The sequence below is a fragment of the Salvelinus namaycush genome, chromosome 1, assembly GCF_016432855.1.
Source record: "Salvelinus namaycush isolate Seneca chromosome 1, SaNama_1.0, whole genome shotgun sequence".
Classification (NCBI taxonomy): domain Eukaryota; kingdom Metazoa; phylum Chordata; class Actinopteri; order Salmoniformes; family Salmonidae; genus Salvelinus; species Salvelinus namaycush.
Window position 1 is genome coordinate 28,265,631 of NC_052307.1, and position 18,814 is coordinate 28,284,444.

At 43.0% G+C, this 18,814-nt stretch overlaps 1 protein-coding gene across 1 annotated transcript in view; it reads right to left on the reverse strand.

Moving 5' to 3' along the window:
• Positions 1–10,938, reverse strand: part of LOC120054811 (oxysterol-binding protein 2-like) — an 80,863-nt gene extending 69,925 nt beyond the window's left edge. Inside the window, exon 1 of the mRNA XM_039002459.1 lies at positions 10,781–10,938. Coding sequence (XP_038858387.1) covers positions 10,781–10,938 — 158 coding nt within the window. The remainder of the gene's footprint in view (positions 1–10,780) is intronic.
• Between the last annotated feature and the right edge of the window lie 7,876 nt (positions 10,939–18,814).

An 18,814-nucleotide genomic window follows, 5' to 3' on the forward strand; every position in this document is an offset into this window, starting at 1 on the left:
TTCCGAGATTAAAAGGTAAAGCTCATCCTAAACAAGCACTTTGGGGAAACTTTTCCCTGGCTCCATTTTAGGCCGGATAGGGACACAGTCATGCAAAGCCACAGGAAGAGAAGTGTTTGTCAACAGCCCAGCCTACAGCGAGCACCAGCGGCCCAGAGCTCCAGCTATAACTGGGTCACACCACTGTGAGTCTGCTGATGAGCAAGTCAAGATCCATGCTGATCTCTCTGCCCTGTGGGGAGGCAAGGCCATGCAACGGCCTGGGAATTACAGAGTCAAGGCACAGCAGAAGCTGAGAGAGAGAGATAAGGACAGAAATAGATGGGGGAGTAAGAGAGTAAGAGAGAGAACGGTCATTTCCATGTAAAAGGACCCATAAGCACCAAAAATTGAAGTCCATAGGAACATATCAAATCTGGTGTCAAATGAAAGCAAAGAGTCTATATTTTTTTTTTAAATTAAGGCATACAAAAAAATATTTTCCAGACTAAAAATGTGGAATAAGCAAGTGCTTTGATTTCTGATCAAACAGATGGAAAAGGGGTCTTAGAAAACACATACTAGAAAAAGCCTTAAAGGTTATTAGAAATACATCATTCAAAACACAATAATGTTGATATAAAGACCCCTGACAACTAACACTTACATTTCGCTATTTGGCTGGCAGCCACACAAGTAAATTAGCTTACAATGAAAAAGCAAGGTATTTTTTGCAAATTCGATACATGGCCATCATACACTACATGACCAAAAGTATGTGGACACCTGCTCATCGAACATCTCATTCCATGGGCATTAATATGGAGTTGGTCCCCCCTTTGCTGCTATAACAGCCTCCACTCTTCTGGGAAGGCCTTCCACTAGATGTAGGAACATTGCTACGGGGTCTTGCTTCCATTCAGCCACAAGAACATTAGTGAGGTCGGGCACCGATTTTTGGCGATTAGGCTTGGCTCGCAGTTGGCGTTCCAATTCATCCCGAAGGTGTTCAATGGGGTTGAGGTCAGAGCTCTGTGCAGGCCAGTCAAGTTCTTCCACAACGATCTCGACAAACCATTTTTGTATGGGCCTCGCTTTGTGCATGGAGGCAATGTCAGGCTAAAACAGGAAAGGGCCTTCCCCAAACTGTTGCCACAAAGTTTGAAGCACAGAATCGTCTAGAATGTCATTGTATGCTGTAGCGTTAAGATTTCCTTCACTGGAACTAATGGGCCTAGCCCGAACCATGAAAAACAGCCCCAGATCATTATTCCTCCTCCACCAAACTTTACAGTTGGCGCTATGCATTCGGGCAGGTCGTGTTCTCCTGGCATCCACCAAACCCAGATTTGTACGTCGGACTAGTGAAATGGTGAAGCGTGATTCATCACTCCAGGGAACGCATTTCCACTGCTCCAGAGTCCAATAGCGGCGAGCTTTACACCCCTCCAGCCAACGCTTGGCATTGAGCATGGTGATCTTAGACTTGTGCGGCTGCTCGACCATGGAAAACCATTTCATGAAGCTCCCGAGGAACAGTTATTGTGCTGACGTTACTCCGCGATTCAGCGCCCGGGCGGCTCCGTTCTGTGAGCTTGTGTGGTCTATCACTTCGCTGCTAAGTCGTTGTTGCTCCTAGACGTTTCCACTTCACAATAACAGCACTTACAGTTGACCGGGGCAGCTCTAGCAGGGCAGACATTTGGCGAACTAACTTGTTGGAAAGGTGGCATCCTATGACAGTGCCACATTGAAAGTCACTGAGCTCGCCTCCTGAGTGGCGCAGAGGTCTAAGGCACTGCATCGCAGTGCTTGAGGCCTCACTACAAACCCGGGTTCGATCCCAGGCTGTGTCACAGCCGGCCATGACCAGGAGACTCATGAGGCGGAGCACAAATGGTCCAGCATCGTCCAGGTTAGGCGAGGGGTTGGCAGGCCGGGATTTCCTTGTCCTATTGCGCTCTAGTGACTCCTTGTGATGGGCCGGGCGCCTGCAAGCTGATTTCGGTCACCAGTTGGACAGTATTTCCTCCGACACATTGGTGCGGCTGGATTCCGGGTTAATCGAGCAGTGTGTCAAGAAGCAGTGCAGCTTGGCAAGATCGTGTTTTGGGGGATGCATGGCTCTTGACCTTCGTCTCTCCTGACTCCATATGGGAGTTGCAGCGATGGGACACGACTGTAACTACCAAATGGATATCACAAAAAAGGGGTAAAAGTACAACAACAACAACAACAAAAATGTAGCCAGCTACATTTCCTAATGTTTTGCTTGAAGTTAATGCATTTTACTGAAGAAAAGTTGGCAACACCAAGAAAAGAACCAGAGGAAAAGTAGCTAGACATTAGTCAAAGCGCTGGCTCCTGAATGAATGCCGTTTGTGAATTCTCATCTGAATTGAGAAGCGCAACTGAAGCACAAAATGAGTCTGATGCCGAGCAGAAACTACAATAAGAAGCATTTTAGAGCTGCGTTTACAAAACGCAACAAGATATTTCTTATGTGAAAAACGCAGACCCCTGCAGTACTCTACAATAGAGCAGAGTTCAGTAAAGAAAATGTGAGTATAGTTCAGTAGAGTAGAGTTCAGAACAGTACACAACAGAGCACACTAGAGTTGAGTACACAAATGTACTGTATTGTACTGAACTCTACTGTACTGTACTGAACTCTACTGTATTGTACTGAACTCTACTGTACTGTACTGAACTTTACTGTATTGTACTGAACTCTACTGTACTGTACTGAACTCTACTGTATTGTACTGAACTCTACTGTACTGTACTGAACTCTACTGTACTGTGCTGAACTCTACTGTACTGTACTGAACTCTACTGTACTGTACTGAACTCTACTGTACTGTGCGGTGTTGTTCTCTACTGTACTGTACTGAACTCTACTGTACTGTACTGAACTCTACTGTACTGTACTGAACTCTACTGTACTGTACTGAACTCTACTGTACTGTGCGGTGTTGTTCTCTACTGTACTGTACTGAACTCTACTGTACTGTACTGAACTCTACTGTACTGTACTGAACTCTACTGTACTGTGCTGAACTCTACTGTACTGTACTGAACTCTACTGTACTGTACTGAACTCTACTGTACTGTACTGAACTCTACTGTACTGTGCTGAACTCTACTGTACTGTACTGAACTCTACTGTACTGTGCTGAACTCTACTGTACTGTACTGAACTCTACTGTACTGTGCGGTGTTGTTCTCTACTGTACTGTACTGAACTCTACTGTACTGTACTGAACTCTACTGTACTGTACTGAACTCTACTGTACTGTACTGAACTCTACTGTACTGTACTGAACTCTACTGTACTGTGCGGTGTTGTTCTCTACTGTACTGTACTGAACTCTACTGTACTGTACTGAACTCTACTGTACTGTACTGAACTCTACTGTACTGTACTGAACTCTACTGTACTGTACTGAACTCTACTGTACTGTGCTGAACTCTACTGTACTGTACGGAACTCTACTGTACTGTACTGAACTCTACTGTACTGTACTGAACTCTAATGTACTGTACTGAACTCTACTGTACTGTACTGAACTCTACTGTACTGTACTGAACTCTACTGTACTGTGCTGAACTCTACTGTACTGTACGGAACTCTACTGTACTGTACTGAACTCTACTGTACTGTGCTGAACTCTACTGTACTGTACGGAACTCTACTGTACTGTACTGAACTCTACTGTACTGTGCTGAACTCTACTGTACTGTACGGAACTCTACTGTACTGTACTGAACTCTACTGTACTGTACTGAACTCTACTGTACTGTGCTGAACTCTACTGTACTGTACGGAACTCTACTGTACTGTACTGAACTCTACTGTACTGTGCTGAACTCTACTGTACTGTACTGAACTCTACTGTACTGTACTGAACTCTCCTGTACTGTGCTGAACTCTACTGTACTGTACGGAACTCTACTGTACTGTACTGAACTCTACTGTACTGTGCTGAACTCTACTGTACTGTACTGAACTCTACTGTACTGTGCTGAACTCTACTGTACTGTACTGAACTCTACTGTACTGTACTGAACTCTCCTGTACTGTGCTGAACTCTACTGTACTGTGCTGAACTCTACTGTACTGTACTGAACTCTACTGTACTGTACTGAACTCTCCTGTACTGTACTGAACTCTACTGTACTGTACTGAACTCTACTGTACTGTGCGGTGTTGTTCTCTACTGTACTGTACTGAACTCTACTGTACTGTACTGAACTCTACTGTACTGTACTGAACTCTCCTGTACTGTACTGAACTCTACTGTACTGTACTGAACTCTACTGTACTGTGCGGTGTTGTTCTCTACTGTACTCTACCGTGCTGTACTTTGATGTCCAAACTTATGAAACATAGACGTCTATGATTGGTTCAGATTTGGTCAGGTCTGGACCAACCAAATTTGGATTGGGGGCAAAGCTCATTAAAATCATAACCAGTGTGTAGAATAATACCCAAACATGCAAAGGAGGATATTGCATATGTATACCTTTGTGTACCTATTTAGGATACATCACTGTGAAGAGAATGACATACCTATCCATAATTATACATTTATTTTCTAAGGGAACAATGATGAAATTCCGTCATCGCAATTCCGTTAGCGGTTGTAAATCCACTTCACTTACTGTAGTTCAATAACCAAAATAGATTTGTTTAAAGTCAATGTGTCGTGTCAAAGCAGAGTTTTTGTAAATGTGGGAGATTTTACTAAAATTCTGTTACCAAACTTTGCATCTGTACAATATTTCCAGTAAATGTGTTTTTGAAAAATGTTATGCATAAATTGTTAAAAGTAGGCCTTGTTAAACTTTGAAATCAATGGTTTTTGAGTGTAGGTGCTATTCCGTTACCATGGAATTCCACAGAGAGAGGAGAGACAGAGAGGAATCAAAGATAGGGAGGGACAGTAAAGAGAGCGGGAAGAGAGAGTGACCGATAGAGAGGGAGTGCGAGGGCCAGCAGGTGCTGTATGTTGTGTTGTGTAGTGCTTTGCTGGTTAAGCATTAAGGGGATTTTACCTGTCATTCCCCTGAGCACCACACATCCTGACAAAACACAGATCCACCGATCTGGGGCGTGTAATGAAACAAAACAGCGTCTCAACACACTAGAGAGACTGGCTGCCACAGGCATTAGCAGACACACAGGATACACAGGAGGTATATTATACAGACAGACACATAGGAGATATATTATACAGAGACAGACACACAGGAGATATCCTATACAGAGACAGACACATAGGAGATATATTATACAGAGACAGACACATAGGAGATATATTATACAGAGACAGACACATAGGAGATATATTATACAGAGACAGACACACAGGAGATATATTATACAGAGACAGACACATAGGAGATATATTATACAGAGACAGACACACAGGAGATATATTATACAGAGACAGACACACAGGAGATATATTATACAGAGACAAACACACAGGAGATATATTATACAGAGACAGACACACAGGAGATATATTATACAGAGACAGACACACAGGAGATATATTATACAGAGACAGACACACAGGAGATATATTATACAGAGACAGACACACAGGAGATATATTATACAGAGACAGACACACAGGAGATATATTATACAGAGACAGACACACAGGAGATATATTATACAGAGACAGACACACAGGAGATATATTATACAGAGACAGACACACAGGAGATGCATTATACAGAGACAGACACACAGGAGATGCATTATACAGAGACAGACACACAGGAGATGCATTATACAGAGACAGACACACAGGAGATATATTATACAGAGACAGACACACAGGAGATATATTATACAGAGACAGACACACAGGAGATGCATTATACAGAGACAGACACACAGGAGATGCATTATACAGAGACAGACACACAGGAGATATATTATACAGAGACAGACACACAGGAGATATATTATACAGAGACAGACACACAGGAGATATATTATACAGAGACAGACACACAGGAGATGCATTATACAGAGACAGACACACAGGAGATGCATTATACAGAGACAGACACACAGGAGATGCATTATACAGAGACAGACACACAGGAGATGCATTATACAGAGACAGACACACAGGAGATATATTTTACAGAGACAGACACACAGGAGATACATTTTACAGATAGACACACACACACAGGAGTAAAGATAGTGAGAAATATACAGCATGGTTAGAAGGGAGCACAGCACATTATACAAGTAGAGATAGGAGGAAAACACTAAGGGACATGTAGTGACTAAGGAGGGAGAGAGTAGGCCTAATGAAAACATGAGACAAGCACACCAAGGCACGTACAGTATGACATGACCTGCTGAAAGAATGAAGCTGAGGATATTAAATACCTCCAAGTGTTTCATATTGTGCATTTTCTATCACACACACATTCAGTGACCTGGTGCTGAGCCCAAGGAGCCCATTAATGTGGTTAGATCACAGGTTCCCTCCTTTCCCCTTCTCCATCATCTCTAGCCCAGAACCTGCCTCTGTCTGAGGAAGGCAGTGATAGCAGGGCTCCAGACTAATGTCTTGTAATCTTTACTAAATCACTCAGTCGGATTTCCTCTCCGAGGTGAGTAAGCTGTGACGAGCGTGTTAAAGCTGGGAGGAAAAGTCAATTAAGAAATGAAAAATGAAATAGGTGGAGAAGAGGAGGGAAGAGGCCATGTCACACATTGCCGTGAGATAATGGTGCTTGTTTACCTCAGTGATTTACACTACCCGCCTGGTGAGTAGAACACCAGGAGATGGTGGGGGAAGGAGGCTGAGGTGGAGGAAAAGAGAGGCTGCAGCCTGAGCAGAGATGCCGTGTCAGACCAAAGACGAGTCAATGGAGCAAGTGAAACGTTGCATCTCTATAAACCCCCGTTACATTTTAACTGGCTCAAAATGCTGAGTGTGTCATGTGTCAGCTACGCTGCAGACCAGAGATTATAGTCCACTACTGGCCTTTCACAGCCACTACCAGCTTTTTTCGACCAAGCCCTGACTTTGGCACAACTAGGCTGGGAAACGGGGATCATTGAACATCATTGGGGTCAAATTAGCGAGTGACATTGGTCAAGTGGGTATCGACTCACCCTTTAGGGATAACTAGTCATCCCTGCTTTTGAAAAGGGCAACAAAATCGATTGCATAGGCTACAACAACTGATCAGTGCATGTTGTGATGCCCGTGAAGTGAGTCATTCTGGCTTAAACGTGCGTCCATCTACAACTTGTCATGTAATCAATGCTGCGTAGTCATACTACAGTCACACTTATAGGCCTGCACAGTATGCATGTCTGACACAGTAATACCATGAAAACATAACACAAACAAGAAAAAAGGAACTGACTGCTGCTCAGAGCAGATGAAGTATCCATGATTGGAACACTGCATGTTTCAATGGTACAAATTGACCGCAGCCACATAGAGAATGATGTCTGTTACATCTCTCTAAAACAGGGTGACACAGCTGCAACCTACTGGAGCACTGACACAGAACATTGCTTCCCCTCTTTGACTCTAGAATAATGAGAAAGGGGGGATGGGATGAAGGGAGTGGGAGTGAGCCTAGACATAGTGATGCATGCAATGCCTCCACCTCAGTGCTGCTGAGCCAATGATGTTTTGCAAATCATGGTGGTACATCAGAGTGGGAGACATCAAAGGTACGGTAAGAACCTCCAGGTATGGAGAAGACACATAATTGGCATGTTAGGGGCTACTGCTTTAATTTAGAACCCCTTTAAAATTCAGACAGGCAGACAGACAGCTTCTACACATGCAGGCAGGCACAAACAAAGCCTCCAGCCAGACACACACAGAGAGCTCTGCCTGGCAGAGAGGAGACCAAGCCCGAGTCAATGGAGCATTACTCGGGCTTTCTTTTGTGGGGAACCTGTGCGCTCCACTGCCTCTGTGCTCAGATGTCGACAGGCTACCGTTACATCAGACAGCAGTCACCTTCCAACATAATGACTATTAATAGAGGGAAGACTGAGGGGACAGAGTTCTTTCCTTTCACCATCAGCACAAACAGGAGTGGGACTTTGGCTCCCTTGTCTCAGTTTCCACTAACCCCTCACTCACTGGCAAAAGGACAACAGGGCTCTTTGTGTGTGAAGGTGTGGTCATATGCATGTTATAGAATGGTATAAGATGTGTTTGGTGTCCACCAGGCCCCATCCCCTCTGACTCCTTCAGACACTAGGCCTACTACTGGTAGTTAGCCTACATTTTGGCCTGATGGGAGAGGTACTTGTTTCCTCCAGTGAGGTCAAAACAAACATTTGAGACTTTAAGTAATTGTAGGTTGAAGTGACCATTTTTATATATATATATATACTGTATATAGCACATGAGCTGTCTCTGCCCTTGACAAAACCCTGCTAGCATGAACCCCATAAACTGAGTGGCTAAAAAAACCCTACGCTGGTTTTAGGAGACAATTACACTCCCTTTCTACAGCAAACAAAATTGGCAACATTTTTAACTCTGATGTTTCTGGATGGACCTCATTTGGAGGACCTCAGAGGAATATTCCCACTTTCTGTTAAATAATTAAGCACAGTAAAATTGGGTTGGGTAAACAACAGTTGTTACATGTAACTCCCCCACCCTCCTCCTCCATTGTTACCCTCTGTCCTCCTGTTCAGAAGGCTGCCCAGCCCCCAGAGGAAACTTGATTCCGATTCAGGAAGCACCTGAGCCACAGGTGTTATTAGTATAAGCAGCACACAGGTGGCACCTGTTTACTGTGGGGAGAGAGAATGCTTGCATTCTACACGTCAATGTTTGTTTGCTCCCAGGGACAACATACAGTGGAGTGCATTTCTGTTAAATTCTAAATGCAATCATCTGGGTGTGTATTATATGTAGCTAACTAAATAATTTGGGTGGCAGAGAAGAACTGTGGTGACAGGGAGACTAGTTAGTGAGCTAGCTATCTTGCTAACAAATTATATTTGTGCTAACAGTAGCAAGCTAGCTGGCCAAATAATTATTTAATTATTTTGCTAGCCCAACATTAAACTGAATACATGATCATTTATTCCTATTAGACTGAGTTCCAGTATCAACAAAGACTTGACACGTATACCTAGCTACACAGTAAATCAACGACAGTTGAAATCACAGTGTTAAAAAAATGTGGGTTCAATTGACTCTACTGGGATTTAGCTTAACCCTCAAGAGAGTGATATGCTCTCTGGAGTTAGTGTTGATAGCTGGAGTTGATGGGGATGGAGTACTTTTAACTCCATTTAGAGTAACCAGAGACAGGGAGTTCAATCTATGGAGTTATCCACAGATGTGGGAGGTTCTATTTCCCAGCATGCTCTGTTGCAGGTTGATTTACAAATTGTTTGTTTCAATATCTGTGTTTTCACATGTACATTGATAGTTGTTTTATGTCACGCTACACAAAGATAAGAAATATACATTTTTCTAGCAACCGTTAGTGAGATAGTTGTTCCAGTTGACATGGTGTAGGTAGTCTCCATATACTCTATTTTCTTCCCTACTATGGGTGAGTACGTAAATTCACTCTGGCTATCTACTCCGATTTCAGAGCAATCTCGTCTGAATGTGCCAGACCGCAGAATAACTGATGAATTTAAGAACGGTAAAATTCAACATGTGTTGTGCGGTGTCAGTTAAGTATTTTTTTAAGTAATTCAATTGTTGCCAGCAGCACAGTTACAGTCACTAACGCTCTAGATAACATGAAAGCAGCCTAACCTGTTCTGCTAGAGCAAGTTAAATAGTCAGAGTGAGCTGTTCTCTCATTTGTGTCTGTGTGTAGCTAGCAAGCTATCCAACTTTAGCCAGTTAGCTTGGGTGCTTGACTGCCGTTGTGAGTGACAGAATGTTCAGATCAACTCTACTCTTCGGCCAGAGCGTCCAGTGTGCGCTCTGAACGCTCCGAGAGCGAAATGCTCTGAATTTATGAACAGACAATCTGACAAAACTCTGAATTTACAAACGACCCTGAGCACACTGACACACTGGAGGCAATTTACGAATGCACCCTATGACAGGCATTCTAAATACAAGTTGTGGGTGATGTAAAAGTGCTGGATATCTTCCTGTTAGTGGGATTCCAAAAGAGATTGGATATCACATTGCAAAATTCCATAATGTGACACATTAAGAAATATTCAAATAAGGCTTTGTACCCTTATAACACAAAATGGGTGTGGGACCATTAAATTGGACTCCATAGGAGTTTAATTAACTCTTACGATTTTACTGTGTAGCATTATATGCAAAACCTGGTTAGAGCTAACCATTTCTAGCTAGCTTCAGTGACAGCTAGCTCATGCCAGCTGAGCCACTTGCATTCTGTCATTCTGTACAGTAGGTACATGATTTGAACATTCTAAATAACACATAACATGTTTTTTAAAAGAGTGATTTCATTGCTTAGCTAAGTTTAAAGGGCTTGGCATAATGTCATGTATTACCTAGCTAGCTATCTGTGAGAATAGCGCCCACTGAACAGTTTCAACACAAGTTACATGATGGGGTTTGTCTTAAATTGATGTCAAGAAGTTGGCACAACTGTCTCTGTACTGTAGCTGTCATCATCATTCGTGTTCGTTTAACACTTGCAGTTGCAATACCAGACCATGTAGTTAGCCTGTAATTATGGCTTATACAAATATATTGTAATATTATTACACATGCTGATACTGTAATTACACTGTAATTAGCTCAGCTACTAGTGTCAGCGTGTTTACCTGTAATACGACAGAAGGCCATTGCTGAGGACGAACCATCGGCGTTGATACCCTTTCAAATAGTTAGTCCATTTAAAAAGCCAGCCTTTGTACGTATCCGACCCCGGCGCTAGGGCCCCTGTAGGAGTGGATGCCGAACCCTTTCCCTGGTCGCTCATCCTCAGCTCCGCTGCAGATTGCGGTGTGCAGCCGGATAAACAAGGGACCGCGGAAACGAATAACACTATCCTGCTCTCCCCATATATACACCTACCGCCGATGAGTGCGGGGGAGGGTCCAGACCAGAGAGAGCGAGATAAACACTAGGCGTCGCTTTCACATTACACTGGAAACAGGGGGAAGGATGAAAACTGATGCGAAGGAGGAACTGGTTGTCACTAGTTACCACAGCCACAAAGTCGTAAACCCCGCCCATTTCTTCAATTTCTCATTTTAAAATACAAAACAAAAAGGAAAAGCATGCGAAGTAATTTTAAGGGCATTCGTCACACCTGTAACATGGATAATCATAGAATCAAAATCCTGTATGGCCAAGTCGTTAAGAGCTGTCATATGCTCTCCCCTACGTTCAATATTCCAAATGCACATTTCCTTAAATAACGTTACTTAAAAGCCCGTGATTGGTCCCAAAAAATGTATTACAAATGATTTCCACAGGTAGGCCTACCATCTCACACCATATTGGAGGATATCTTCAAAACCAACCCCAAATGCAAAAGGGTGTCGATCAGCTGTGTATTCAAAATAATCAATTGCTGGCAGTCCATGCCTACAATCATGGAGATCAACTTTGGAACAGGATTTAGGAATGGAAATTTCAACTAATAGCTATGATCGATCTTTTTTTTTAAACACCTTTTTTTTTAAAGTCCCTTCTATATGTACCAGGCATGTTGCTATACACGTTAAAGTGATACACAGAAGTCACTACACAAATACCAAGCTGGCTAAATTCTACTCCCAAGTTGACCCCAAATGTGAACAATGCCAACATAACACTGCAACTTAAGCACATACCCAGAGTGTACAAAACATTAGGAACACCTGCTCTTCCCATGCCATAGATAGACTAACCAGTTGAATCCAGGTGAAATTAATCATCCTTTATTGATATCACTTGTTAAATCCACTTCAATCAGTGTACATGAAGGGGAGGAGACAGGTTTAAGAAGGATTTGTAAGCCTTGAGACAATTGAGACATGGATTGTGTATGTGTGCCATTCAGAGGGTGAATGGGCAAGGCAAAAGATTGAAGTGCCTTTGAATGGGGTATGGTAGTAGGTGCCAGGCGCACCGGTATGAGTGCGCCAAGAACCGCACTGCTGCTGGGTTTTTCACGCTCAACAGTTTCCTGGGTGTTGTGTATCAAAAATGGTCCACCAGCCAAATAACATCCAGTCAACTTGACAGAACTGTGGGATGCATTGGAGTCAACATGGGCCAGCATCGATGCAACTCAATATTACAGTATGAAGGTGTTCCTGATGTTTTATACAATAAGTGTATGTTCTGGTTGTACCCGAAACTAAAAGGCTATTGGGATGGTATTTTTAATGCAACATCCAATATAACACAAGTATCTATACTGAACAAAAATATAAACTTGTAAAATGTTAGTCCCATGTTTCATGAGCTGAAATAAAAGATCCCAGAAATGTTCCATATGCACAAAAAGCTTATTTCTAAGCTTATTCCACACCTGACAGGTGTGGAATATCAAGAAGCTGTTTAAACAGCATGATACACAGGTGCACTTTGTGCTGGAGACAATAAAAGGCCACTCTAAAATGTCCAGTTTATTCACACAATGCCACAGATGTCTCAAGATTTGAGGGAGTGTACATCACATAAAATCAAGTTTTTATCTAAAACTACTGATTTCAGCACCCAAAGAATAGCCCGCAATTACACAGAACAATGTCGTGTGTAATTGTGGGCTATTCTTTGGGTGCTGAAATCAGTGACCATCGAGTACATAAAACATCCTCCATTCAGACAGCAAAGGCATTTGTTTCCTCCTTATCTAGTTTTAATGGCGTGGTTCTGAAAAAAACGGGGAACATATGCGTACTGTCTTAATAAAGCACGAAAACGAATTAGCATTTTAAAAATCCCCATAAAAATGTGCAGTTTAAGAGATATCTGTTTTTTGCATTGGAGGCATCTCAATCCACTGCAACCGCCGATGTCCGCATCTGTGGTAAAAGGTGACAGAGCTAGAGCGGTGGATCGGTCTTCTCACAAAATAATATGTAGCGTCCAAACGGTTTGGCCTAGAAACTTTTAAGACCCCTCTCACGAACACAATGCTGTTCTCCATTTTGCTCTACGACCCCCACAAGCGTCTTGGGACTCGTCTGAAGTTGGTACAGCCAATCTGCCAACTTCTGTCTGTAGAGTTCAAACAGTTCGGGCTACACACAAAGTTAAGACTCAAGAACATGTACATGTCGATTTTGCTCTAGGATGCCCACAGGCCTCACAAGACTTGTCTGAAGGTCAGTTGAAAAAATGAATTGAAATACAGTATATATGGAGACCGTTTAGTGCCAAAAATAAGGGGTTAAATACATATATCAAGCCTCCCGAGTGGTGCAGCGGTCTAAGTGCTTGAGGCGTTACTACAGCCCTGGGTTCGATCCCAGGCTGTGTCCCAGCCGGCTGTGACCGGGAGACCCATGAGGCGGCACACAATTGGCCCAGCATCATCCGGGTTAGGGGATGGTTTGGCCGGCCGGGATTTCCTTGTCCCATCTTGCCTTAGTGACTCTTTGTAGTGGGCCGGGCACCTACAAGCTGACTCCGGTCGCCAGTTGGACAGTGTTTCCTCCGACACATTGGTGCGGCTGGCTTCCAGGTTAAGCGAGCAGTGTGTCAAGAAGCAGTGCGGCTTGGCAAGCTTGTGTTTTGAAGGACACATGGCTCTCGACCTTCGCCTCACCCGAGTCCATAGGGGAGTTGCAGCGATGGGACAAGACTGTATCTACCAAATCGATATCACGAAAAAGTAAAAGTACAACAACAACAACAACAAAAATATTTTTATAATACATATGTCAAAAAAATAACTAATGTTTCCTGATCTTTCTTATACCTCTCAGATATATGACGGACACTCAAGAACAAACTTCCTTCGTTTTTTGTTGTTGTTCAATGTAGTGAATCTGTTATTCAAAGTGTTTGTATGGGCTAATAGCATAAGGCCAAATTTCATCAAAACGTTTTTTAAATATATTTTTGGGGATACTTCAAGGGGCATTAAAATTCAGAATCAAATAGCAAAATTATCTTGGTATGACCTAAAAATGTTCCTTATAGGTTAGTAGAACCGGTTTAGACAGGGTTTAGACTATTATGGGTTGCTCTTGCTGTACACAACATCCAGAAGTGGTGTAAAATTGTGTTTTATTACGTTATATTTTTAGTACGTTATATTTTCGGCTGTCCCCACATTAAATTGAGTTAAAGAGAAAACAGACACCTTTGCAGCCTGATAGGAGGATATATTATGTATGAACTAGTCGCATGGGGACACAAGTCTATTCCGGCTGGGGTGATCACTTTGACACATAGAGGTAAGACATGATGTCAGGAAGAACTACGCCCTCTAGGGGTGTCGGCGCAATAGCAAGTGTATTATTTGCTTTGAACTTCATTACTGTGATTTCTTTTTTTACATTGAACATGCAAAATTAGAATCTACGCAGATGCTGACATGTGGCAGATGAAGGTAGAATGTGTTTATAGATTTGTCCATCATCTGCCGAATAATTTAGAATTGTTTGGTTTCTAAATAAAGTTTAATCAATCCTATTTGACCTTGGGAAACATTTGTACTATAAGCCCTGGCCTATTGCTGCTTTCAAGACAACTCGTAACTCAGAAACTTTGACTTGAAAATTTGTTGTAGAAAGATAGTTTCCCACATGGAAAGTATCAGAATTAACCAATAGAAAGCTCTATGCAAATAACTTACGTTTATTTTTACTTGTCATGAATGCACCATATGTAAACTCAGCAAAAAAAGAAACGGCCCTTTTTCAGGACCCTGTCTTTCAAAGATAATTTGTAAAAATCCAAATAACTTCATATGGGCTTCACATCATTGTAAAGGGTTTAAACACTGTTTCCCATGCTTGTTCAATGAACCATAAACAATGAATGAACATGCACCTGTGGAACGGACATTAAGACAGTAACAGCTTACAGACGGTAGGCAATTAAGGTCACAGTTATGAAAACTTAGGACACTAAAGAGGCCTTTCTATTGACTCTTAAAAACACCAAAAGAAAGATGGCTAGGGTCCCTGCTCATCTGCATGAACGTGCCTTAGGCATGCTGCAAGGAGGCATGAGGACTGCAGATGTGGCCAGGGCAATAAATTGCGTACTGTGAGATGCCTAAGACAGTGCTACAGGGAGACAGGATGGACAGCTGATCATCCTCGCAGTGGCAGACCACATGTAACAACACCTGCACAGGATCAGTACATCCGAACATCACACCTGCGGGACAGGTACAGGATGGCAACAACAACTGCCCGAGTTACACCAGGAACGCACAGTCCCTCCATCAGTGCTCAGACTGTCTGCAATAGGCTGAGAGAGGCTGGACTGAGGGCTTGTAGGCCTGTTGTAAGGCAGATCCTCATCAGACATCACCGGAAACAACGTTGCCTATGGGCACAAACCCACCGTCACTAGACCAGACAGGAATGGCAAAAAGTGCTCTTCACTGACGAGTCGCGGTTTTGTCTCACCAGGGGTGATGCTCGGATTCGCTTTTATTGTCGAAGAACTGAGCATTACACCGAGGCCTGTACTCTGGAGCGGGATCGATTTGGAGGTGGAGGGTCCGTCATGGTCTGGGGCAGTGTGTCACAGCATCATCGAACTGAGCTTGTTGTCATTGCAGGCAATCTCAACGCTGTGCGTTACAGGGAAGAGATCCTCCTCCCTCATGTGGTACCCTTCCTGCAGGCTCGTCCTGATATGACCCTCCAGCATATCAATGCCACCAGCCATACTGCTCGTTCTGTGCGTGATTTCCTGCAAGACAGGAATGTCATTGTTCTGCCATGGCCAGCGAAGAGCCCGGATCTCAATCCCATTGAGCACGTCTGGGACCTGTTGGATCGGAGGGTGAGGGCTAGGGCCATTCCCCCCAGAAATGTCTGGGAACTTGCAGGTGCCTTGGTGGAAGTGTGGGGTAACATCTCACAGCAAGAACTGGCAAATCTGGTGCAGTCCATGAGGAGGAGATGCACTGCAGAACTTAATGCACCTGATGGCCACACCAGATACTGACTGTTACTTTTGATTTATACCCCACCTTTGTTCAGGGACACATTATTGCATTTCTGTTAGTCACATGTCTGTGGGACCTGTTCAGTTTATGTCTCAGTTGTTGAATCTTGTTATGTTCATACAAATATTTACACATGTTAAGTTTGCTGAAAATAAACGCAGTTGACAGTGAGAGGACATTTATTTTTTTGCTGAGTTTATTTACCAAGATATACACACGTTTCAATATGACACTTGTTTTCCACACGGTGGCGACATTGTCACGTTCATGTGAATTCGAGTAGCATCACTGGTGAGTGTTCTGTGCAACAACCGATGCATTGAGACATATGGCATAATATAAGCAGCGTATGAAAAAACACTGACTGAAGAGACAAAAAGGCCAATTATTGTGCAAAACAGATTTTATTTTACCATAGTCAAAAACAAAACATCTAACACCTACTATTAAAAAATAAATACAAGTGATGTTTCTGTTAGAGAAATGTAGCCCTTCATGTTGTATACGACACACTCACACAAACAGTCTAGTTTAAATGGGTGGACACTCATGCTACAAACTCAAGAAACGACCATTGCTATCTCCATAGAATCTCATACAGATGCTACATAAACCTTCTTTAAAAAATAAAAATAAACACAGCGCCCAGTCCTAATATAAAGGCCTAAACCGTTTAAATATCATTTCAGAAAAACTGAGCCTACATGCAGCTGCTGAGGTATGTAACACACACACACACCTCTCAGCTGATTTTGACTGTCTCTGATAATAACCATATACACTACATGACCAAAAGTATGTGGACAACTGCTCGTTCAAAATCTAATTCAAAGTCCCCCATTTGCTGCTATAAAAGCCTCCACTCTTCTGGGAAGGCTTTCCACTAGATGTTGGAACATTGCTGTTGGGACATACTTCCATTCAGCCACAAGAGCATTAATGAGGTCGAGCACTGATGTTGGGCGATTACGCCTGGTTCGCAGTCGGCGTTCCATTTCATCCCAAAGGTTTTCGATGGGGTTGAGGTCAGGGCTCTGTGCAGGCCGGTCAAGTTCTTCTACACCGATCTCGATAAACTATATCTTTATGGACGTCACTTTGTGCATGGGTGCATTGCCATGCTAAAACAGGAAAGGGCCACAAAGTTGGAAGCACAGAATTGTCTACAATGTCATTGTATGCTTTGGCATTAAGATTTCCCTTCACTTGAACTAAGGGGCCTAGCCCGAACCATGAAAAATAGCCCCAGACCATTATTCCTCCACAAAACTTTACAGTTGACACTATGCATTGGGGCAGGTAGCGTTCTCTTGGCATCCGCCAAAGCCATATTTGTCCGTCGGACTGCCAGACGGTGAAGGGTGATTCATCACTCCAGAGAACACGTTTCCACTGCTCCAGAGTTCAATGGAGCTTTACAACACTCCTTGGCATTGCATATGGGGCAGCTCTAGCAGGGCAGAAATTTGATGAACTGACTTGTTGGAAAGGTGGCATCCTATGACGGTGCCACGTTGAAAGTCACTGAGCTCTTCAGTAAGGCAATTCTACTGCCAGTGTTTGTCAAAGGAGATTGCATGGCTGTGTGCTCGATTTTATACACCTGTCAGCAATGGGTGTGGCTGAAATAGCCAAATCCACTAATTTGAAGGGATGTCCACATACTTTTGTATATATAGTGTACACACAGGTAAATAAATTACAGCTACACATAATCACACCAGTGCAATTAAACTCTGACCTGCAGGCTTGGCAGCAAAAGCATGCAAATCAATGATGCACGTACGTATATACAGTACAGGTACTCATTTTCAGTGCAAACATTGTCACAGGGTGTCTGTAATCATAGGACACATTTTTACCACATTCTCAAACATTAAAAATATATTGCACAATTCAGACATTGCTTTGAAATTTCCAGAAAGTATTATGCGTGTTTGAGTGGTAGGATGCCAATACATAGTATGCTATGGGTGTCTCCTACCTTGTGTGTGGTCTGGGTATATCCAAGAGGAGGGAGGTTTTATACATTCTATGTGAGGTGTTCTAGTTTAGTGCAGGATGTCTGTGGTTGGAGACAGCTTGTCAGGCTGGTCAAGGTGCTCTGCAGCTTATTGCTCCCCACAACAAAGTCACTACCTCTCTCTTCTTCCATTGTCATTCTGTTTCACTAACCCTGCCCATCAACCTGTGCATAACATGACAAGCATTTCAAAATCATCTCACGTATTCTCCAAAAAAACACCCCCTACCCACTATCCCCGCCTCACATTTAATGTCTATACCACTGCCTCTTCAGGTTGCACCAGAGCGCCTTGCAGGCCCCAGAGCACCATGGATATAATGTATTCATCAGAAACACACAGCTAGAGGACGAGGAGAGGGAGGTAGGGAAGGAGGTAGCGGATTAACGACTGCAGTGTTTTTTGCTGCAAGAGAACCTCACATCCTCCTCTAAACAATATACTTTAAATGAGGAGAGGGAGTGACAGTACTACAATTTCATAACAATCACAATCAGTGACAATAAGTGGAATGGTATCAAATACATCAAACACATGGTTTCCATGTGTTTGATAACATTCCATTTACTCCATTCCAGCCATTATTATGAACCGTCCTCCCCTCAGCAGCCTCCTGTGATTAGTGAGTGTTTGTTTAATTCTTGAAAAAAGTGACCTGCAAGACATCAAATGGTTAACTGCTTAGTGTGTGCGTTTTGGAG